Source organism: Balearica regulorum, chromosome 2 (assembly GCF_011004875.1).
Source record: "Balearica regulorum gibbericeps isolate bBalReg1 chromosome 2, bBalReg1.pri, whole genome shotgun sequence".
NCBI classification, from domain to species: domain Eukaryota; kingdom Metazoa; phylum Chordata; class Aves; order Gruiformes; family Gruidae; genus Balearica; species Balearica regulorum.
Genome location: NC_046185.1, coordinates 158,931,933 through 158,955,007, shown reverse-complemented (window position 1 = coordinate 158,955,007; position 23,075 = coordinate 158,931,933). Strand labels below are relative to the sequence as shown.

The following is a 23,075-nucleotide window of genomic DNA, read 5'->3' as shown; positions in this document are numbered from 1 at the left end:
AAGACGTGGTGGGGATGAGAGAATGTCTGAAGAGCAAGCAGGGCCAGGAGAACAGTAAGATTAATTAGGCAAAGAATTAATATTGAGGAAGATGCTTGAGACTGGGTTGCAAATTTGGGGGGTAGAAGTGGAAAAAACTGCTTATTTTGTAGCCTAAGCCTGTATTTTGTAGCCTAGCTCTAAAACGGAAGTTTGGGAGTGAGGGGAGAGACTGATACGGATCTGTTAGCTAGACCAGGGCAAAATACATTGAGTTTGGAAGAAGCAGGTAGAGTAGGGTTTGGTGCCTGGAAACAAGCTGAGCCACTGCTGCCAGTTCTTCACCTTGGCTGGCAAATATGTGATACTTACAGGCTTCAGGAAATTTCCACATAATTTGTTTTTCTGTTGGCTTTTGTAGTAATAACTAAGATATATGTAAGCATATATTGTGTCTGGAGAAAAATTCTGAGAGAATTTCAGAGCTTGCAAGTCAAGCTCTCCAAAATTAGTAAAAAGCAGGTTGTCAAGATCTCTTTCTGTCCCAAGGTGTGATATGCTCATGTGACTACGTGCTGTAAATAAGATGCAAGATAAAAACCATCTTCTGTGAAACTGTCCTGATGAACTGGTTTCTCCCCTGCCTCCATCGCAATGACCTTATGCATTCTCCAGTGATAAACTGACTGAATGGCTGAATATCAGTTGGCTTGCTGGGTCCTCCCTCGAGGCCGTGCGGCTTGCGGAAGCACTGTGTCTTCCCCAGGGTGACTGATGGCTCTAAGAGTGATGCTTTGAAATATCCTTTTATCACCAAGGCTTCCAAGACAAGGGAATGCATTTAACCTTAGTTTGAAAGTACCTCTGGCAGCTCCTATGTGCAGTGATGGTAGAGGTGCGTTTTGGGAATGAAGGGTCAGTATCCTCAAGGTTTGTGTTCAGTTGCTCTTTTGGCAGGCAGCCAGCGCTGTCCTGCTTAATGCAATGGAAGGGCAATGCAGTTGAACAGCCTCATTCAGCTAAACCTGAACAGATTTTGATGGGACAAATAAATGTCACTTTCTCTATCCAAAATTGCTCCCTCTTCCTCCAGCTGCTGCTGTTTGCAGATGGCCTGTGAAATTCGAAGGTGTTAGTGTTTTCTGAGGTGGCAAGAGTATTTTGTATTAGTAACTGTTCACTTGCAGAAGTGTAGCAGCTCCTCCTACAAACTGTCATGCTCGAGTGTAATATAACGTCTTTCCACTAAATGAAATACCCACAGGAGACTGGCTGACTAGGAGCACTGGCAATGGGATACAGATCCTTTAATCTGTAGGAATGGTAAATGTTTACAGTTGATGGCTGTATAATGGCATAAAATAAGTAATCACAGTCTCGCTTCCAAATGAGAGGTCTTAGTATCTCATATATCCCCATTTAGGTGTTTTCAGGAAGGCCATAGATTTAATAATGGCTGTGACCCTCAGTGCCTCTCATCTACTTGTTTGGGCCTTGCCGATCCCAGTTGTAGCCTGCTGGTAGAAGGGTGTGAAACAGCTTCGTCTTGTGCTACTTCGATAGCAAGTAGACTTTGGTTTCCAGGGCAAAGTACCTGGTTTTGCTGTGTGCGAAATTCTTTGGTGATGGAGTGAGGATGTGCATACTGTTGGTGAGAGCAGCTCAATGGATAATTGAAATGTGACTGCAACTTAGTGGTTTCGTCCTTTGCTGATGACCATGGTTCAGTCTAGCAGGGAGTGTTTGGTCTGCAATCTGTTTTGAAAAAGCTTCTTTTCAGCAATGGCAAATTTTAAGCTTTAAGATGAGCACCAGATGTAGACAGAACAGATGCCATCACTAATTTCAGAATTTGTATGAAGAGGAAAACCATGTTTTTAGATTATTTTTATTACTTATTTGATTTGCTCATAATAAATGTTTGTTAATATAATGATTTATATGAGACATAGCTTTTTCCAGTTATCAGAGGTTGCCAACATGTTTTGTCAACTTTTGATATAAAAGAAAAAATGATAATAGTGTGAATTACTCAATTAAGTGTGGCTTCTGCAAAGCTCTGCTTTTGGATTAACATCCTGCTTTCTGCAGTATGTAAAGGCTCACTTTACATTTAAAAAAAACTTACTGGAGGAAAGATAATTTTGCACTCATCTTCAGATGCTAAGTTGTGAATAGACAGAAGTGTTACTCTCCTGTTACTACTTTTGAAAGATTATTTCTTTAATTTTCTGGATGCCATAAATTGTCTTTCACCACCACCCACCACCCCTGCCTTTTATAAGTAAAGCTGCTTCACTTCTGTAGCTTATGTTGTACTGAATTGATGGCAAAGAATAGCACGGTTTAAGAAGATAAATGTCAGGAATGTCTCCTAAAGTAGACATTCAGATTTTTTTGGATTAATGGGAAAGAAGGTCAATAATTGCATGGATTTCAATAAGCTTGAGAAGAAATGGCATTCCTGTGGTGCTAGTGATTATTAAAACGTTGTGAATTCATTTCAAGATACTGTACTCAAGTTTAATGTATCTTCCACTATAAAAGAATGACTCAGTAAGGGCTGCCAATTTGTACAGATGATAGGAAATAATTCATAAAGCATTTGTATTTTTTAAGAGGAAAAAAAGTTATAGCAGGCAATAGCTAAATTCCTGGATGGTAGTCTTAATCTTAGTTCTGCCTTATTAAATAGGGCCCTCCAGACTTTCAGCAGCATACACCTGGACCAGTTCCTACCAACTTCTCACAAGCCCCAAGGCTGCCAATCCAGGACCAGTGGAGAGGGCCGCCACCACCACCACCACCACTCCCTCCTCCACCTCCTCAGGAAAGAGATCCTTTCTTCATAGCAGGTAAGCATTTTCATCTCCATTAATATAGAAAAACCACTTTTTGTAAAGTGGTTATACAGTCTAAGTGTGTATCATCTAACATGAAGTGTTTGGAAGAGGCTGAAGACCAGAAGATCCTGTTTGATGTAGCCAGTCCATTACACACCAAAAGTTCTGGTGGTCTGGTATCTTTTTCCTTCCTTGGTGTAATCTTGTGTCTCCATCTGTAACTACCATCAACCTGTGTATTTATGCAAGTACAAAATAAAATTGGTGTCTAAGTGATGCAATAAAGTTGTAATTTTTTTTTTTTTAGATAACTAGTACTCTCCATCCACTTGGGTTTCAATTACTAACTCTTTAAACCATCTGGACAATGTGTGTACTGTAAGAAATCTGTTAAGGTTAGCTGAAATGATACAGCATAGCAGACAAAATAGGTATTGTGTCTGTATGTATATATAGATGTATGTATATATAGATGTATGTATATATAGATGTATGTAATTATGTATATATAGAGTATGTGTTGTAGATATTTTACACACACTATATGTAAAAATTTGCTAAATTTCTGATCAGCAAACTGTGTCAATGTTTTATGAGTTCTTGTGTGGTTTACACTCTAATCCCTGGAATCCTTCATTGATTCTACTGGAGTAGAACTTGCAAAAGGTATTCCCAATTCCAGCGTATTACCAGTTGTGCTGGTCCTTCAAGCATCAATTCCGTTTATGCAGAGATGGCAGAAGCAAGAGAAGTGTAACCTCGAGGGTAGTTCTTAAAATTAAAGTATCTCATACAATTTTGCTTTCTACAAATTTCAGCTTACTTTTCTAAACCAAAACAGAGCTTTGTGGTTTGAAAGTGTGTTTGTGTCCCAAGGAGGCTGTCATTTAATTACTTACCTGATTCTCACAGATCCAAGGTTTCCAAGCCATCACTTGTTCGAGCAGCGGAGCCCTCCACCACCGCCACCTCCCCCGCTTCTAAATAGCGCGCACCCCGTCCCTACCCAAAATCCGATGCCGTTCAGCCAGCCCGGGCCAGCCTTTAATCAGCAGGGACAACAACCCGTGTTTCCCAGAGAGCGGCCGGTACGGCCCAACATGCAGCCTCAAGGTCCTGTGGGGATTCTCCACTTCAACCAGCCCGGTTCAGCAAATCCACGACCGTTCATCCCTCCGAGGCAGCAGTTCCTGCAGGCCCCTGGCCAGCCCTTCCTCGCCGCGCACACGCAGCCCAGCATGCAGGTACGGGCCTACGGCAGGATTAGAGTTATTTGAAATCAGAGGTATGAGGCAGATCGTTGTGCCTGAAAAAGTGATGAATTTTCTGCACTAACGTATCTCTAACAGCGAGCCTGCAGCCCGGCACTGGCTCCTGATGAAGTTCCTTTAGCTCTGCAGAGGTCGGGAGAGCGGCCCCGGCCCCGGCCCCGGCCCCGGCCCCGGCCCCGGCCCCGGCCCCGGCCCCGGCCCCGGCCCCGGCCCCGGCCCCGGCCCCGGCCCCGGCCCCGGCCCCGGCCCCGGCCCCGGCCCCGGCCCCGGCCCCGGCCCCGGCCCCGGCCGGGTCAGCGGCAGGGCGGGAGCGCCCTCTGCCGCCCAGCTGCGGAGCCCGGCAGGGAGCCGGGGCCCTCCCGCACACCGGGAGGAAGCTGAATCGCAGCTCGAAGCGGGTAAAAATGTTTTGGGGATGTGACGGGCCCTGCATGTTCTGTGGGTTTTGTGCGGGAGCTTTCCCTTGTGTCTGTGTTTTGAACGTGGGAAAATCCTGAAGTATGGTGATGTTGGGAGGAGGGGGGGAAAAAAAAAAAGGGGAAAAAACCCACCAAAACCTAAACAGTTTAGACATTTAAAACATTAGAAAAAAGGATAGAGGGCAGGAATGTTTGCATTTGTCTTTTTCCACTTCAGCTGTTGACTTAGTTTTAAGTGTAGAACTACCTTGCACAGCTTCTTTTAGTCTGTTTTCTACTCAATGTATTCTTGGTTTAGCCTGGTCCATAGCTGCTTACAGATGTTTTGAGGACTTGGGAGACTGGAGCTACTTTTCAGGAGTTTATTACCTTGAAATTAAAACCAAATAATTTTTCTCTTCCTGTGAAGGGTCCCTTGCATCCTCCATTACAGCCTCAGCCACAACCTCAGCCTCAGCAGCACCATCACCAGCAGCAGCAGCAGCACCATCACCAGCAGCAGCAGCAGCAACACCATCATCATCTCCAAGGGCCACCACAGCCCTTGATGCCCATGAACCAGCCACAGTTCAGGCCTCATATGCAGGCCACGCAGCAGCAGCCAAATAATAACAGGATGCAGTGTCAGCCACGACAGGGTCCAATGAAGCCAAGGCATGTAAGTACCACATACATCAGTGATGCCTTTGCGTAGTTGTGCATGGGTAACAGGCATGTAAGCACAGGTTTCAAAACTCTCCAGTGTGGTTTTTCAGTCCCACTTGTTCTGTCCTGCTGTCACCTTCTTTCACCATTTCTTGCTTTGATCATTTTATAACCTGCATCCAAAAGTAGCACACGTATCTTTCACTTTTTCTTTCCTCCTCCAGTCTTCAGTGTTTTTCTTGATCTGTGGCCAATAAAAGATGATACAGTTGCCCAAGAACTGACAATAAAGGGTTTTTGGAGGATAGGTTTGCTTAGTAAGATTTTAAACTGCTGGTAGCCTGTAATTGTGTGGGAGCCCAGTTCTCTGACACTTTCAATTTGAAGACCTCTCTGTACCACTGCTAATAACCTTTCTGGTTCAGATAGTGCCACTCACGTCTTGAGTTTGCTCCAGTGCAGCATGTTCTGTTACTCAGTAGGTTGGGGTAGTACAACAGTCTGAAGCAGTGCTCAAGACAACATGACTGCAGTTCAGAGTAATGGCTTTGATTAGGAAAATAAATCACACAGTGAAGCCAATTTCTCAGAAAGATGCTAAACAACTGAGGTTCAGTTTTGCTTTTAATTAAAAAAAAATAAAACCATTGTTAAAATGTCCTCATTTTAATAATTTTTCTTTTTGCATTGAAAATATTGTGCCTCTTTGAAGAGTGTTTTTTCCCAAACTTAACTAGGTCATGAAAATGTGAAACAGGAAACACTTTTCAACTGGTTTGTCATGAAAAAGTCTGCAGTTTTTTTCATTTTCTGCTTTTCAGAATACACCATCACAAAATATTGTCAAGCGTCCAAATCAGCAGCTACAGTCAACTGCTCCAAGAAATAGTAACTTGCGTGAGTTGCCAATAGCACCATCACATGCTATGGAAATGAGCAACAACAGGCGAACCTCCACCCCAGCAGCTCAGGTCAAACCCATTACCAGCACGATGTCTGCCACCAAGTCTGTAGCTGGTGTTGGAAACGCACAGGGACGGCCTGAGATGAAAGCTAAAGCAATCACGCCAGTGGGCCAAGCAAAATCAGAAGTAAAAGCTGAACCAGAGGTAAGGCTTTTTTTTTTTAAAAAAAAAAAACAAACCAAAAACCACCAAACAACTGCAACCACCCAAACCAACAACAAACAAAAAACTCACCTTTTAAAAAATTTTCTAGGCTTACTTAATAACTGTAAGCACGCTTAATGTATTATTCACCCAATATTTTTGGTGCCACTAGAGTCTTCCCTTCTGAGTTGCACTTTCCTCTTTAATGTGATAGCAAAACCAGTCTCCACTAACAAAAAAGTTTGGAAGGTTGGCAGGGCTGTGGTGAATCTATTTTGCAGGAGAAGGGGTCATTTCTACTATGAAAAGGCAGAGGTTAAGTAAAGGTCATCAATGATGCAAGCCTCTGAAATACCCATAGTGCCCATTTTTATCTTCTAGGATTATATCATCCTTTTTCTCAGGTAATATAATTCTTTTAAGTCAGAAAGCTGCTTCTCTTCCATTTCCTATGATGCTGTATGGCTAAAAAAAAAAAAAAAAGGACTATTTGGGGAGTTATCTTTGTCATGCCCTTTTCCTTTAGGCTGCCCAGTCTCCTCTAGGATCTTGAGCACTCATGTGGGAGGTTGCAGTTGCATTGCCCATGGACCTTCTTGCTCTTGAAGAAGGAAATCTCTCTCTTATGAAATCTTTTGGCATAAGGGAAAATAGGAGATGCTCTCAAGTTTTCAGTTTTGGGGAAAAAAATGGTGTTTTCTCTGCTAGTACTCTCCACAATCAAAAAGAGAGATGCCAGTGTTTTGGGCTCTGCTAGGTTGTGCAGTGTGAACAGATGACCATTTTCCTGCACAGATTCTCCTGAAAGCTAAAGACGACTCACTCTCCATGAGCACTGTTGGTTTGAGAGAGTGGGTAGGATTGCGCTGATGGTGCTGTTAATTCTAAACATCAGGAGGTGCCAGAGGAATGTGATGGCTAAATACACTCTTTAAAATTTCTGAGTGTCAGGTTATTCTGGGTAGAACTGTAAGTCTTGATAGTTTAGTTGACCATGAATCTTGTCTCAAGGACCAGGTTTTCTCCAACAACTGTTGGAAAGCTTTAATTGTGATAATACCACCTTCCCTTTAAGCTGCTTGTGATTAGCCTTTCATCTTGTTCTTAAATTAGGGATGGTCATAACTAATTTTCACAAATCAGGCACAAAAGAAACCCATAGCTAGCAGTGTTTGACCTCCTGTGCACTTGTTCTGCAACGGGAATATAAAAAAATAATCCTTATTTCAGGTTTTCAGCTTTTAATTTTGATCTTTTATGAAAAAAATGGCTTAAGTAATCTTTCCCTCAGTTCAGTCTCTTGGAATAATCCAAGTCACAGAAAATGCAGTCAGTGCCTCTTAGAGAAGTCTCAGGCCGTTAGTAAAGGTAAGTTTTGAAGAGCTGTGCAAAGGCCTCCTCGTCTAAATTATCTTGTAGTTCTTTCATAGTATAGTTATGTGAAACTTAAGGCATTAGTTCTGAAATATCTCTAGCAGTGTTTGGAAAAATGAACGAGTGTTTTTTCACCCCTCTTAATTTAAAAAAGCAAAACACTAACAAAGCAGTCATCTCATTATCTCCATTTTAATTTTTAAACATATCCTAACCTTTCATGCTAAGGCTAATCAATCTTACTCATGTGAATTCTTGGGTTTACAAATAAAGCTTTCTTTTTATTTCTATGTCAAAGCTATCTTTGAAAACAGTTTGATACCTGTTACATGTAAGTTTTTGCAAAACAGGATACAAAAAAAAATTGCCTTGCAAAATTGTCTCCTAGTGTTTCCTATTATTAACCATAAAAGTAAAGCCTTTGTAGATGATACATTTGACAGGTACTAGAAAAGTGTGTGAATGTGTGCGCGCGCGCAGAAACCCTTCTACTTTCGAAATGAACTTGAAATAGAGCCTTGTGCTGCAAGCAAGGGTATAGTAGCTGTGGTTCCCTTTCAGCTGTGCCGCTCCAATACTCCTGTTCACTGATGCAGCTTAGTGTCACTTCTACAGACAGCATTACTGCACTAGTAAAGTTCATTACTAAGCATTTAATCATATTCTTCACTATTCTTGTAGGTTATTACATTTCTCTCCTTAGGCAGATTGTAATGTTTTTCAGTCTTTTTTTGTGTGTTTTTCTTGTAAATAGCTAACTTTGTCCTGTTCTTTTGCTTTCTGCAAAGATGAGAAAGAGTTAAGTTCTGTCATCTTTTCTAGCTGTATTGCTCATAACTGACTTGGGCAGGTTATTTTGCAAGTGTCTTCAACTGGAAAATTATTAAGAATTTTCTTTGCATCCTTCTTTCTGAAGAGTCAGTGGCCATACTTATGAATGGCCTATCATTCAGGAAGCACTGAAAAAAAGCAATATTGGCTGTTAAAGGTTTTGCTTACCTTCAAAGGTTTGCAACCTGAGTGACTAGAAGATTAAAAAATATATTTCTACTAATGGTATGCTTGTGTTCCCGTTCCTCTGAGGCTGCAGAATATTGACTTTAAATGTCTTTGTTTAAAATAGCTGTTACTTGCCAAGATTTGAACTTGCATGTCCTCAGTCTGAAAAATCATTTTGTCAATGAAATTGGGAAGTATGGGGGGGTGACTGTGGGTCTAATTCTGCTCATGTTGAGGTCAGTTGAGGATAAGAGGAATGAAGGCATTATTAAACATTTTTTAGTTTAAAGAAGGAGGGGACTCATAGAATGGCTTGGGTTGGAAGGGACCTTAAAGATCATCTAGTCCCGACACCCTCCGCTAGACCAGGTTGCCCAAAGCCCCATCCAACCTGGCCTTGAATGCCTCCAGGGATGGGGCATCCACAGCTTCTGTGGGCAACCTGTTCCAGTGCCTCACTACCCTAACAGTAAAGAATTTCTTCCTAATATCTAGTCTGAATCTCCCCTCTTTCAGCTTCAACCCTTTCCCCCTTGTCCTGTCACTCCATGCCCTTATAAAAAGCCCCCCTCCAGCTTTCCTGTAGGCCACTTTAGGTACTGGAAGGCTGCTATAAGGTCTGCCCGGAGCCTTCTCTTATGCTGCTCTTCAGTTAGACTCAGAAAAGCAGTCTGTACATTTTTTTTTTTTTTTGGCACTTTCCATCAAAGCCTATTTGGACCTGAAAGCAGAAGAAAACCTATAGCTAAGGCTTGGTCTTCTCTTCAAGCTGCAATGAAATATGTTGTGTTCAAGAACTGTTCAAAGACAGATGAGAATCTCCACTTCAAAACCAAACAAACAAAACCACCCCAAAACCCCTAAACTACAACAAAAAACTAACAAAAACAACCCACCACAAAATCCAACCAAAAAAATACCCTCCATAAAACCATGGGAAATGCTTCACATCTCTGGCCTTGTACTCTGTAGCCTCCTGTAAAAGATCATTTCTTCATGTGGTAAAGTTTTCTTCAGAAAAAGGTGAAGTGTCAAGAGTTTGTCTAGGAAAAAGGCTGCTTCAAGTTCTGCTTCTTGACTTAGAGATAATGTTGCTTTTGGCAGGAAGCTTCCAAACACAAGCTGTGAACTTTGTGACATCTTTGAAGGATGTCTACTTTCTTGCAGTTGCTGGCCTTTTTGGGGGGTTTTTGTTGTTGTTTTGGTTTTTGGTGGTTTTTTTGGCAGTGCTACTGCTTGTTGGAGAAATCTGCACTGGGCTTGTTAAACTAATGAGATGAAAACCATTAGCAGTAGGCATTGCATACTGTTTCCATCTTGACCAATATGCTGGCTTGACTGTTCCACATGATGAAGCTCCTTATTACATAGCATAGGTTATTTATATATACTATAGGTCTTCTTTATATATACACACGCTCTCTGTATAGTATATATAAGGTGCTCTTAAAGCTAAGCAGCAGAGGATTTAACTGCCCTTGTTTTCAACCTAGCAAGGACTTTGCCCATTCTGAATCTGTACTGTTGGGTCATTGCACAACTAATTGCAATTAAACCTGACTCCTAATTCAAATATTTTGTTAGTGATCACACGGTCTTCATATTGTTTGGCCTTACTCTAGCTGCAAGGGTATTTTACTGAGAACTTAACAGTAGTAGCAACTTGCTTATGAAGATGAGGGATTTTAGGTCTACCTATAGCCCGTTAAAGGGCTGATCTGCAGTTGCCATAACCTCAGAGCTCTTGGCCCTTCATTTCAAAGCTTACCCTTTAAAAAGGAATTGATTTCATAGGATCTGTACTGATTTCCTATGTATTGAGTTGAGTTCCTGAAAGGAAAAATTCAGATTATATTTGAGATCACGTTACCTAAAGGTTATACTAAGCATTCATCTAACTTCATATGTGTTGGTAATATAGTTTGTCAGCTCTTTTCTGTGTTTAATGCTATTGTAGTTAAAATCATTGTATCTGTCCATACTGCATGGACATATTGGTCAGAGTCCCTCAGGGTGTTCATTCCTTGTCTGCTGGCAAGATTCATTTTAAGAGTGCCACAAAGCACACATCTCTGTGCTGCTATATGTAACCTTTGAGTTAGTGTTTTGTACTTACTAGATTGTGATCTACATCTTCCAAGGCCTTCAGAACTAGTTAGATGATAATATGAGCAGACAGGTCCCTGATAATAAAGGAGAGCTGATAGAAGAGCTGGTCTCATGCAGATTCTTGCTGGTATTGACATCCTCAATTGAACATTAAAAAAAAAAAAAAAAAGTACAGCACTGCCTCCAAAGGTAGATTTGGTACTGGCTCACCGGCAGTACATCAAACCCGTTTAGGTAAAATGTAGAATATTCTGATCTAAAAGCAAGTGAATAAACTAATTCATTAAGTTAAGTGGAAGAGGTTTTGTGTTTGGACAGTGTCAGTAATTGAGATATCTACTGTCTCTAAAAGTGACTGAAAATTTTATTCATTGCATCAGGATCTGCATAACGGAACATTCTCCTCCTATCTGGAGCTTATCTGTATTTTGTATCATCCTATGCAAAGCATATTTAAGGCTCTTACCCTGTTGCTGTATTTTGTAAGGGCCTTGTTCTTTTTTTTTTTACTACAATCCAGCATCTCCAGTTTTCAATTTAACATGAAATATTTGAGTTTCCTACTAGTGTCCATTTTACTTTGTAGAAGTACGTTCCTGTTACCACATATCAATGAAGACCTGTAATCTAGTCGTTAGAGTCATTAGCTATTAATCACCACCATTGTAGTCTGAAAAGTGTAGAGAAAGATCAGAACCCTTTGGTATATGAAGCATTCTCCTAAAAAGGACAGTGTTAGACCTCATCTCAGAACTACAGCCTCTCTGTAAACCAACATTGTTTTTTTTTTTCCTTTCTGTAAACCAAGATTATAGTTGGATCTGTTCTGCCCTTTTTTCCTTGGGTAAGGGGGGATTCTGGGAGGTACCAGGGATAAAAGCACTTGGAGTTTAAAAAAAAAAAAAAAAAGTTGTTGCACACTTGGGTTCTATACATGCAAAAAATGGCATTTCTGTTTACCAGAGCTTGCGCTCAGTTACTGCAAGGTAAATAATGTCATCGCGGATCCCTTATTTGAGAAAAGTTTTAACGTTCTTTATGCTGTAATTTACCAAAATGCAAAGTATTGTTACTTTGAGAGCCTGTTTTTGTTAGGGGTGATTAATATATCATGAGTGGAATGTTATGCTCATTACCATCTGTAAACAGTTTCTACAAGTCTCTAATATTTGAAATAGTTGAAAATAAAAAAATAATAGAATGAAAAAGTATGCTTTGTAGTTTTGAAAACACACCTGTGATTATATCACAAGAGCAATTTGATTTCTTTTCTAGGGTGATGAGAATCTGCATTTCCTTGACTTTTGCCCATTTCATACAGCTTTTCATAAGAACCCGCTGTGCCAAAGTTGAAGAATCTTTAGAAAGGTTATTTGATGGTGTGTAATACTTTCAGAAGGGCCAAGGCTGGAATATTAAAGGCATTCTCTATATACCATTAATATTCCAACACTGCATTTGGCAACATTTTGATTCTGAAGAGAGTGCACGAGTTCAAGGTCAGAGAGATTGACTTGTGCTGTTCATTATAACCAATTATTGTGTGACAAATGAGTTTGAGATCAGGCTGAAAATTCTGAGAGAAAAATCAATAGTTCTAATCAGGGCCTTTCAGGTCATTTACCACCCTACCTTTTGTTACTTTGTCAGAAAAGAACAAGATAAAACCTGTGTGACAGTGGGTTGCCTCCGTATTGTTACTTTTCATTTGAAACATATTTTGATATCTTGAATTATATTAATAGTTTAATTGGTTTTAGAAACTTCTAAATGAGTTCCAATTTGTAAAACTTTGTATTCTTTTTTATTTTTTTTTAGTATTCTGATAAGATTTCTCAACTGGTATTAAAGCGCTCTCTATCTCTTTTTTTTCCTCTTCCTGTCTAGGAAGTAGCATATCTAAGTCCTAAAACAGATTTGCGCTGTTTGTTTGTAATGAATAGCAAATAAACCTTACCAGCAGTTATACTCCACTAATAGCCTTAGTGATATCAGAGATAATTTAAAAAGCTCTTCAGAGAGTTACAGCTTCATGACATCTGAAGCCACAATTTAATGTTGTTTTGACCAAGTTGGGCATTTGTTGAGAATTTCATAAACTCATTTGTATTTTCCTTTGTAGTATCCAGATGAGGATGAAGAAACTAGATTGTATCGTTTGAAAATAGAAGAGCAGAAACGTCTGAGAGAAGAAATCCTGAAACAAAAGGAGCTGAGACGACAGCAGCAGGCTGGCGCTAGGAAGAGAGAATTGCTTGAAAGACTTGCGCAGCAGCAGCAGCAACAGCAACCTTCTACACAACAGTCCTACATGCAGCAGGACGACGACTCCTCCGAGTTCCCCACCAACGGCAGCCCTTACATACCCCACTCTGGCTTACAGACCAGGCAAAATGTGAAAAACAGACTGCTTGTTAAAAAGCAAGATATGGTATTTCCAAATATCCAACCCAAACCCACAGATTTCCCCCAAGTCGGCACAAATATGCAGTATCAAGGACAGCAGCTGAAGCCAGTGAAGCAGCTGAGGCAGACTAGGACAGTACCTCCGAGTCAGCCTCAGGCACCGCAGAAAGTCTTACAGACAAAACCTGCTGCAGCATCGCTGCCCACGACACAGACTGCTCGAGTGGCTTCGGTACAAGCAAGGCCCCAGGAACTGAAACCTGGCGTGAAAAGGACTGTCATGCAGCGGACAAACAGTAGTAGTGGAGATGGGCCCCATGTCGGCAGCAAAGTCAGGGTGATTAAATTGTCAGGAGGGGTAAGTTTTCAAGGCTCATCTCATGTGTGTGTGTTGTCATGGTTTGTTTTTGTGTGTTTCATTCTGTGTAATCCCAAAATAAAAAATGGGCCTAAGCTGACAAGAGAAGTAGCAGGTTTAGCAGACCTAATAGTCAATATTTTATATTTTCAGAACTATAAGTTATTAGTGGTTATTCAGAAATTAATGTTTCCCGTAACACTTTACGGCCAGGCAGTTATCACTGAAATCACATTGAAATAATACTTCTTTCTTTTAAGTTGTAACTTGAGTCTGAAGGACTCCTCAACTCAGCTACCTCATTTTGCTTAAGGTTGATAGACCTGATAATTGGTCTAAGGAAAGGATTTGGATGGCTCTTTTCAAGGCTTGGTTACAAAGTCAGGCTCTGCTTATTTGGTAGTTGAAGCCAGCAAATTTAGTTGTATGCAGATGCTGGTGCTAGTGTGGTTTCTGTACTCAAGGGAAGATTGTTTTTATTTTCTTGGGAAGTGTGTTGTGAAACTAATTTAAGCAGTATATTGGAGGGGGATGTTTTCTGTTAGAGGCTGGGTTTAAAACGTTACCATTTCACTTCTGCATCTAAATGAGATTTCCTTATCTTTTGATGAGGGGTCTATTATCTGCAGAGTGTCCCTTGAGTACCGGTGTTGTGGAGGACTCACAATGCTGTGTGATGGCAGTGTGCATATTTAAGATCTGGGGCTTTGGTTAGAAGGTATGTCGACCAAATTTCTTCTGTCTTAATGAAAAGACAAGTTAATTTGTTAGGGCTTTAAAGAAACTGAGTTGAGGGGACATAGCAAGATCGTGTTGTCAGGGAGAATCTGTCCTCGGGTTTATGCTGAGAAGGAAAGAAGGATGCGATGAAGTTTAATGCTGTGATACATTGGAGGTGGATTTTTTGGAAGAATGCTTCTTAAATTATTTGGATCATTAATTAGGGAAACCTGCAGAACTGCTGTAATCTGTAATGAAGTGAACAGTGTGTTAACAGGGCAGCGACTGAACAAGGCCATGGAGGCCAGGCTTTACTCTGTAGAAATGGGGAGGAAGTTGAAATACCAAAGTCTTAACTACTTTTTATAAACATTTTTTCTATAGCTCATAACACTTAAATACACTTAAAATTGTGAACTGCATAATGACCATGTGGTCTTTGAAAATATTAACATAAAGGGCCTTATTGACTACACAGAGCAAACAACCTGACTTGGAGGATGTCTAATTCCTCAGACATGGTAACTTAAGTACAGAAGAATAAAGTACAAGAAGTTGAAAGAAATTGATTCTGTTGGGCCAAAACTATTTATATATAAATATGTCTGCAGGAATCCCAGTGGCCTGCAAGAGGTATGACAGGTTTGTTATTCATGAATAATTGAATAAAGCAATCATGCACAACTACTTTTATTATGTGGTGAAACAAAACAATGCCCGTCACCACTGTATACAGCTCTTCATAGCAAATGGTTATCAGCACCCATGGTAGCGTTCACAATGAAGTAGTTTTTATCACAGTGCTCTATTTCAGAAAACCATAAATGATTTGTTTCAGATAAGCCTCACGGTAAGCAAGAGCAATTAGCTTTATTAAATGCACGTGTAACCCCTCTTCCATTGTATACAGAAGCAGATTTGCTCTGTCCTTAACTTTGAGATACTGAGGTTTGACCAAGGTAAAGCAGGTGTGTTTACATGTAGCCTTTGTTACTTTTTCATATTGCCATGGGCATTTTAAGTTTTCCTCCCAACTGTGGAAGAATAAAAGCAAGCATTGCAATTAGCTGTTTAACACAGATCAAGATAGTTGATTAATTTTTAATCAGTTAGTGACAAGCTGAATCTATGACTTTGCTTCTTTGACCACATGAGGAAAAAGAGAAAATTGAGCAGCAGGGGGGCTAATCTTGTCCATTTTGACAGGATTTTAAAGAAGAATTAAAAGCTGCTTGGACTCTGAATACTATGAAGATCACGTTTAGTTTCCATTTCTAGTGTTTAGTCCTGCCATGTGCTTTATTTATTTTCACAACTTTTGCCTCAACCCTAAATATAAAGCAAAAGCTAAATCTCATTTTTCCAAGCCATTGTCCTTAGCATGTAATAGTGCTTCCTCTAATTCCCTGCCTTTGGCCAAAGGGATGGCTGGTATCTCTTCTCTGTATGCATTGACTTTATCCTCCAGTTAAGCAGCCCTGCTGCTGCTCTCAGTCTAATCGCTTGCACCCTTTTTCTTTTCTAGAGCTCTTTTGTGCAGAGGTGTTTTGAATACCCACATAGGAGTGAGATGACTGGCGATTAGACGCAGTGCGGGTTCCTTTTCCAAGCTCTCTTAATTTATGTTGGTAAAGACTTGAAAAGTCCCTTCCTTCTCTTTTGGCCTGCCAGCCATGGTACAGCACAACAGTAGAGCTGTCACTTGAAGAAGCTGATTGAGGCCAGAGCTGTGCTAACTTTATCTAAAGGAAATTGACCTAAATCAGGAGCTGGTAGCAAGGGCTGTTCTAGATTTAGTAGGACCATCCACAGAACAGGATTCAATGGTGTTGCGTTGCTGGTGATTTTCTTCAGGAGTTAAGATGTACTTGGTGTATTGGTGACATTCATGATGTACAAATACTGTCAGAAGAAAATGGTTTCTTCTCCTGAGGGCAATCTCTTTCCCAGTCTAAGCTTCTAACTGTGTGTGTGTTTGGTTGCTGGGCACTGCAGTACTACTGAGGATCTCTGACCTCCAGGTAGGAGTATCCCTTGTTACTTAAGAGGGTAAAATGGCCTTTCATGTGTTTCCACAATATTTTTATGGAATTGTAATTGCTAATTAAATTCCAAGAAATATTTTAATTTGTCCACTTGATCTGTTTCATGATGCCTTAATTTATGGCTTCTTATACTTAAAGAAAAGGGAAGAAGATTCAGCATTCAGTATGTCAAACTAAGCGCATATCAAGGTGACATATGTTAGGTACTGTCATTAACAATTTTATCTGATGCTATTTTTTTAAAACAAATCCTGCCTCCCACCCACCCCCCCCCCCCCCAAATACTCATATACCCATCCCTTTCTAATACTCCTGTAATTTATCCAGGAATGGCAGTACAGTGAATATTTTTCCATTTTAATTACTCTTTTAAATGTTGTGTTCCTGGAAATTGAGGTAGTGTTCAGTAGATAAACTTTGATTTTTTCGGGGTTTTTTTTATAGAGGCCCAAATAGCTTTTGATGGATTCAGTGTACTTTATGGTTTGTGTGGCATGTCTTCAGAGCCATCCTTTCCAGATAGAGCAGTTCAGTGTATTTGCTGAGTATTCAGACTAGTGTATTTCACTAAGAAAACATCTGAGATTTGCCTGGCTTGGTGAGGAGCCTGAAGTCAGTCCTAAAGATACTCATAAGAATAAACTCAATGAGATTGTAGAGTATAGGGAAGAAATACCCTAATAAATCACTTGAAAATGTGATCATAAAATTATACAAAATAGGGGTGAAAGGACCATAGAAATATTTTATTCTGTCTTGAGGTGGGGGGAGGGAGGGGGATAAACTCTGTAGCATTCCTGACAGATTCGTCCAGCCCTTTTCTGAGATCTCATTATTGGAGATTTCTTTGACCATCTATTCCAGTGTCGAACATGTACATTTAGGAGAATTTTATTAGTGACCAAGCCACATTTTCTTGCTGCAATTTTGAATCTATGGCTATTTGTGTTATACTTTGAGAGATGGGAAAGAATTTATTATTATTAAAGCCTCTCTGTGGCTGTCTCTTTTTTAAAGATCTGTTGACTGTTTCTGAGCACTAATATCCTTCACTTCCTCTTGATGAGGCATGTTTTCTAATACCTTGGCTGTTTGTGGTGGTCTTCTTTGGGCTTTCTGTGATCAGTCTGTTGGTAAATAGTTCTAGTACCAGGTACAACTGAATTCCTTAAGCCAATATATTAGAAGTGGTTTTAGTCCTGGAAGAACAGGTTTGTACCAGCTACGACCTTAAATATCTTAAGATCATATAAAATATGTGCTGAATATGTTTTTCATGTAGTTGGAGGTTCTGTGGGAAATGATAGTATCTTAAAATCTCTGTGTCATTCAGTCATCTTATATTGTTGTTGGGTGATTTCTCTCTAGCCAGAAAATGGCCTGCCATGCTCAGAGAGATGTGTGTCTGTCCCAAAGGCCTGAAAATGCTGGTTCTTATGCTGCACCAAGAACACACCAATCTGTCTCTGTGGAAAGCTGCACAATGAGTTTTTTTCCTAAAAAAAAAAAAAAATATATATATATATATAAAAAAAAAATCTCAGTGTTTTCTGTTGGATTAGTGGCAATATCTTACTAGTAATCATAATTCCTGAAAACCTGAGATGATGCTTCATCTGAAAAGCTTGAAGAAAGATTTGGCAAGTTCTTTTGTTTGAAAAGCCTGTCACAAAAAATGTCCTCAGATTGTAAAAAGAAAAAGATAATTAGAATGGAAGATAGACAACTTTATTCGTATTTAGAGTAATTGAGGTGAATATGGAGTTCTAAATATGGAAAAAGATACTGATTGAAATGATTCTTGTTTGATAATGTAACTATATCAACCAACTTTGCTTAATGTTTGTACTTGTTTCTACTTGCATGTGTATGTTCAAGTTTAATTAAAAATATTTGACTTGAAAGCTCTATAGCGCCTTTCATCTAAATATGTCAGGAATTACAAACACTAAGTTTTTGGCATCTACATGACAAGTTCTTGAGGGACCCCTTCTCCCAGCTCCGCAGAAACAACACAGGAACTCTCACTGCATACCATACTATTAGTTTTAATAAGCAGGAGAATGGCATTGCGGTTTATTTGTATCCCAGTATTTGAAGGTGGTATGGATAACGTCTGTAGTCTATCAGCAGCGGACTGATGGACTTTGCAGAAACCGTGGTATCTGAATGACAGGTTGTCATTCACAGAGTGTCAAAATGGGCAAGACCTTTGAAGCAGTACTAATGTAAATCCTGTTGAAAAAGGACTCTGCCTGCCACGACCTGCAAGGTTTCACTCGGGAAATATTTCACAAATGGACGTTAATTTCTTAAATTTGCCTCAAAAACAAACAAAACCAAAAAAACCCAGATAAAAAAAGGAAGTCAGGGAGCCCTGTGGTATTCCTGTTATGAAAAAGTCATAGTATTTTGATGAAACATTTGAAAATTGGCAGTAAACCCTGTCCTCCCAGACCTCCAATGAGGATGGTCCCCATAGAGACAGAGTATTTCATGGCTTGGGGCAGTGAGGCAGGCTATGCTGTACTGTTTGGGGCATGTTTGGTTAATGGGAAAATGAAATACAAGGGCATATGTGGACACATTTAGCAACTAGAGGGTCTGACAACCAAACCAGGCGCAGATAGTACTTTGGGCGGGGGGGGGGGGGGGGGGGGGGGGGGTTGTAATAAAATCCCTGAAAGGGGGAAGAGATATCTACCTAAATTGAATTTAATTTTGCTGTGGATATCTTGGATCTAAAGTGCAATAAAGTATTTCCTGTTGTAGACTACAGAACAGGTTTCTCCTTTTCCTCGGGAGACTTTTAAATTGTATGTTGAAGAGTACTGTTTCCCCCTGAACACCCTGAAAGCAAGGCGTTGGCTTGTTGCTCTTGTTAAGTCTCAAAAGAGAGTTTTTCTGCCCTGTGTTATAGTGCAACATTCACATTGATACGATGTTGGTGTTACGGAGTATCTAGTAGCCCAGTTTCCTGATAGAAAATGCCTAAAGGCTACTGTAACACCGTTGAAGTGCATTACAAAGAGCTAGTTTTCAAATGAAAATTAATTAAATGCAATCTCTTAACTTGGCGGGGAGAAGCATGCAGGTTTGTCCAATTTGAATGTTTTGAGAAGTCACAGATGCCTTGGTCAAACCTGACATACCATTTAACAACTTGGAGTAGACCTTTATTACAGAGGTGTGGCTCTGCACTGGGAGAGTCCTGACACTAACTGGTTGGAGGGAGGTAATGTGGGTTGTCCATGTCAAGACTGTACAAGGAGCTTAGGGCAACACACCAGAGGGATTCAAGTTGCCATTAGTTTTAAGCTTTAAGGAGCATGAACTAGAAAAACCAGATATAGCACAAGAGGGGAAGCTCCCGTTGTACTGGTTTCGGATACCCAGTACTGGCTTTCTGTGCCATAGCTGGTGTCCGGCTGAGAAGTGCTCTTTCAGGAGCTTTGGGCCATCAGAAGTTTTGAGTTGCTGGTATTTTCCAACAGGAGCCTTTTCTCTTGGTGATTTCCCTGCATGTCCAGCCTTCGCTAAAATTCTCTGTCCAAAAAATTATCTCAGAGACTGGCAACTGGGAAGGCAACCAGGAAACTCAAAAACAAGTTTATTGACGTCTATGTCATGTATTTTGCAGACAGCAATGTAAAAATGAAGGTCCTTCTGAAACTATTACACATATCCAGTCCAGAACCTTGATTTTGCTGTAGCTTTGACACAATTTATATTTTTTTCGTAATGAACTGGTGGGTGGTTGTACTAGAAAAGCATGTAGTCATGATTCGGTGTCTGATCATCTGTTTCTGTTGTTCCCGGTGAAACTTCAGCGTAGCATGGGTATGGCTGGGATTCTCTAACATCTCTTTGGCCAGTCCTTCTCCATGCCTTAGTTCTCCTCTCAGGCAGAGGAGGAGATAGTTAAGGTAAGAATTCCGTTAATACATGGGATTAAATGGAAATAGCTGCTTTTTTTGCAAGATGTTTTCTCCTTGATGTCCTGACTTTTCGTACACCATTAGGCACAGAAGAGACGATAGTCATCGCATCATGGCTCGCTGAAGCAGCTTAGCAGTGTCTTTTTATCACAGGAAGGGAACTGTTTCTGCATTTTATTTATTTATTGCTTAGGTTGGGTGCTCTTGTTTGAGGTAAGTTTGCCCCATGCAGAAGTTTTAGACTGGGAAAAATAACCCATAATTCACTGGCCAGCCCCAGAACTGTCTTTTCTGGTGTGAACGGGGAATGCTTTGGTTGTTCTACCACTTCTGTAGTCTGATGTAGCTTATTTCTGCGTGTACTCTGAGTCAAACCTAGACCGTTAGTATGTCTTAAACCAGTTGTTAATGATGAGTTGTCTATTGATAATGTATTCTAGCCTGGCTGGAGAGCGGGAGGTTTTTTTATGTACTGCTATTCTTGAATGTTAAAAAAGAATTTTAAAGGTCTTAGGAGGCCTTTAAAAAAAAAGATGTTTCTCACTGACGTTTGACAGATTGAAAACAGTTCTTCAGCTGTTCAGAAACAGTGTTTGGTCATGTCACTTGGTTGTGGGATGTTTGGTAAATGATCAGGCTTCTTCTTCCCAGTCTCCAATCTGTCAACTGGCTGTATCGAAGTGGTAGAGCATTTGGAGCACCAGTCAAAGAGAAATTGCTAATTATTAGGGGATTGCCTTTAATTTATGTTTATGATAATTGTAGCAAGAAAATACTTGTGTATATTAGATGATAGTCTTTCTTGCTCTACCTGGGTTTTGCTTTACTGGTGTTTCTCTTTGTTACATGGGGATCACAGTTGGCTGTGTAGATGTCTGTTGTCTTTACTATAGTCAGTCACAGTATTAGTAAACTATAAGTTTACATATGAAAAACTATATAGCTGATGAATAGTAATTTCTTTTGTCCTTAAAGATGAATTTAGTAACCCCAAGGATGTTTTGGTTTTTTCTCCCCTCCTAACTCCTGTGATACTCCAGAGGTACTCATTTCTAGAAATATTGGCTTAAAATGGTACCAGATGAGGGGTTTCTCCTTTCTTAAAGGAAATCAATTACAAGACATTTTTGAATTGAGATTTCCCTGCAAGATTTAAGCCTTCATCATGCTACAGAGAATTCTTAGAGTGCATCTAAGAAAAGATGAAAACATTTTGTTCCTCTGTGTTATTTTTACACAAATCAACCAGAGTTTATTTCCTTTAAGTGCTTTATCTGACATGCGCATCCCTTTACTATTGGGTGATTTTGAATTAGCTTTATAAAGATTATATGGATAGACACAGCATTGTCGTAGTTAATAGAAACCTGTGCAGTGAGGTCTATGGGCTGCAAGATCACTAACAGTGCCAATGACAGTGAAGTATGGCCTTATCGAAAGGAGAATTCATAAGAGGCTGCCCTGGGACACTGCACCACTGTCCTTCTGTGTATCCTGACAATGTTATCTGTCCTCTCAGTACGGAGTATCAAATGTCTGTCACGAGTACAGAAATTAATTTAATGTCACCTGAAGACATGCAATTAATCTTTTAGAGGTTTTCATAATACCTTTACAGAAAGAGTTGCCAGTTTGGCGGATTTGGATTTTGGGGTTTAGCAGAAGATAAGGAAAATTAATTTTTCATCAGGGTTAATACAAGCTAGCAGGGCCACAAAGGCTGAGAAAAATGGTTTGGGAATTTGTCAAGTGTTGTCACTCTAGAATAATGCTGCTTAACGTCTGATAGGTGTAATCAAGAGTTGAGATTTCTATAGAGGGGGATTAATCAATTTGCTCACTACAGAATGCAAGTTGGTGATACCATTCCTTCATGGGGTTTAAGAATGAAAATAAGATTTGATCTGTCAAATTGCAAGCAGCTCTGACAGTATCAATAGGGGTTTTTATCAGTACATTTTTAAAGCATTTGTTATAAATAAATTTGTCCTGCTAATGTTGGTGGCAAATAAACTTCATCTTGATTGTAAAACTGTCATAATGATTATGATAGAGTAGAGAGCTTCAGCTTGCTGAATTCAAGCAGTCCCTCATAAAATTCTGCTTTCAGAATTTGTGATCTCATATTTGACAGAACAGTCTTTATGTTTCTCAAAACACAACACTGACTATATATATGTACAGTGAGAGAGTCTTACTATTGAAAAACAGCCTTGATAGGTATCAGGGAATCAGTTGTAAAATTCATGGCCATTGAATGGCATCATTTCTCTTTTTTGTTAGTCCAGTTTTGGATCAAACTCTGCGGACTCTTCCGTAGTAGAAGTTTGAAAACCATTCACCATGTAGATCAAACCCTTTTGCCTCTATCCCTTGAGTTTTTTGTTTAATTACACACAGTGTTTGAAATTAACTTGTCGTTTTGGCACTGCTAACAATCTTGCAGTACTTGAAATTTAAAAGATAGTGTTTATACTTTCCCCTCAACAGAACTCCTGCCACTAAAAAAAAGGCATTTTCATTACTAATGGTAAAGTTTCATTCAAGAGAACTTTCCTGGCTAGGAAAAGCCTGTTAGAAAGGTAGACCTTTTGTAAAACTTGGAAATTTAGAGCTTGAAGGTCAGAATGATTTGTAATATAGAAATTAATCAGTAGACTATAACAGGAGGACATTCTTCCTTTATTGGTTTGCAGACAAAGAATGTAAATTCACTTTTCTGCAGAGGACTTTAGAGGAAATTAGCAGTATAAAACCAGAGCTTTTATCAATCAATCTTGGGTCTCTCTGTCTGGTTTCAGCACTTCGTGCCTCAAATCGTATGAGGCAGGCCATGGTGATGAATTGATGCATCTCTGAA

General features: G+C 39.9%; 1 protein-coding gene across 9 annotated transcripts in view; it reads left to right on the top strand.

Annotated features, from left to right (window-relative positions):
* RBM33 (RNA binding motif protein 33) overlaps positions 1-23,075 on the top strand; it is a 102,996-nt gene that overhangs the window by 56,904 nt on the left and 23,017 nt on the right. For 7 of the 9 annotated variants that reach the window (XM_075746649.1, XM_075746646.1, XM_075746651.1 and 4 more), the window contains 5 exons: positions 2,675-2,834; positions 3,735-4,066; positions 4,922-5,170; positions 5,979-6,266; positions 12,871-13,512. In XM_075746649.1, coding sequence (XP_075602764.1) covers positions 2,675-2,834; positions 3,735-4,066; positions 4,922-5,170; positions 5,979-6,266; positions 12,871-13,512 — 1,671 coding nt within the window. Of the gene's footprint in view, positions 1-2,674; positions 2,835-3,734; positions 4,067-4,921; positions 5,171-5,978; positions 6,267-12,870; positions 13,513-17,645; positions 18,186-23,075 lie in introns of those variants that run through there. The other 2 variants (XM_075746653.1, XM_075746652.1) reach the window with 2 other exon arrangements.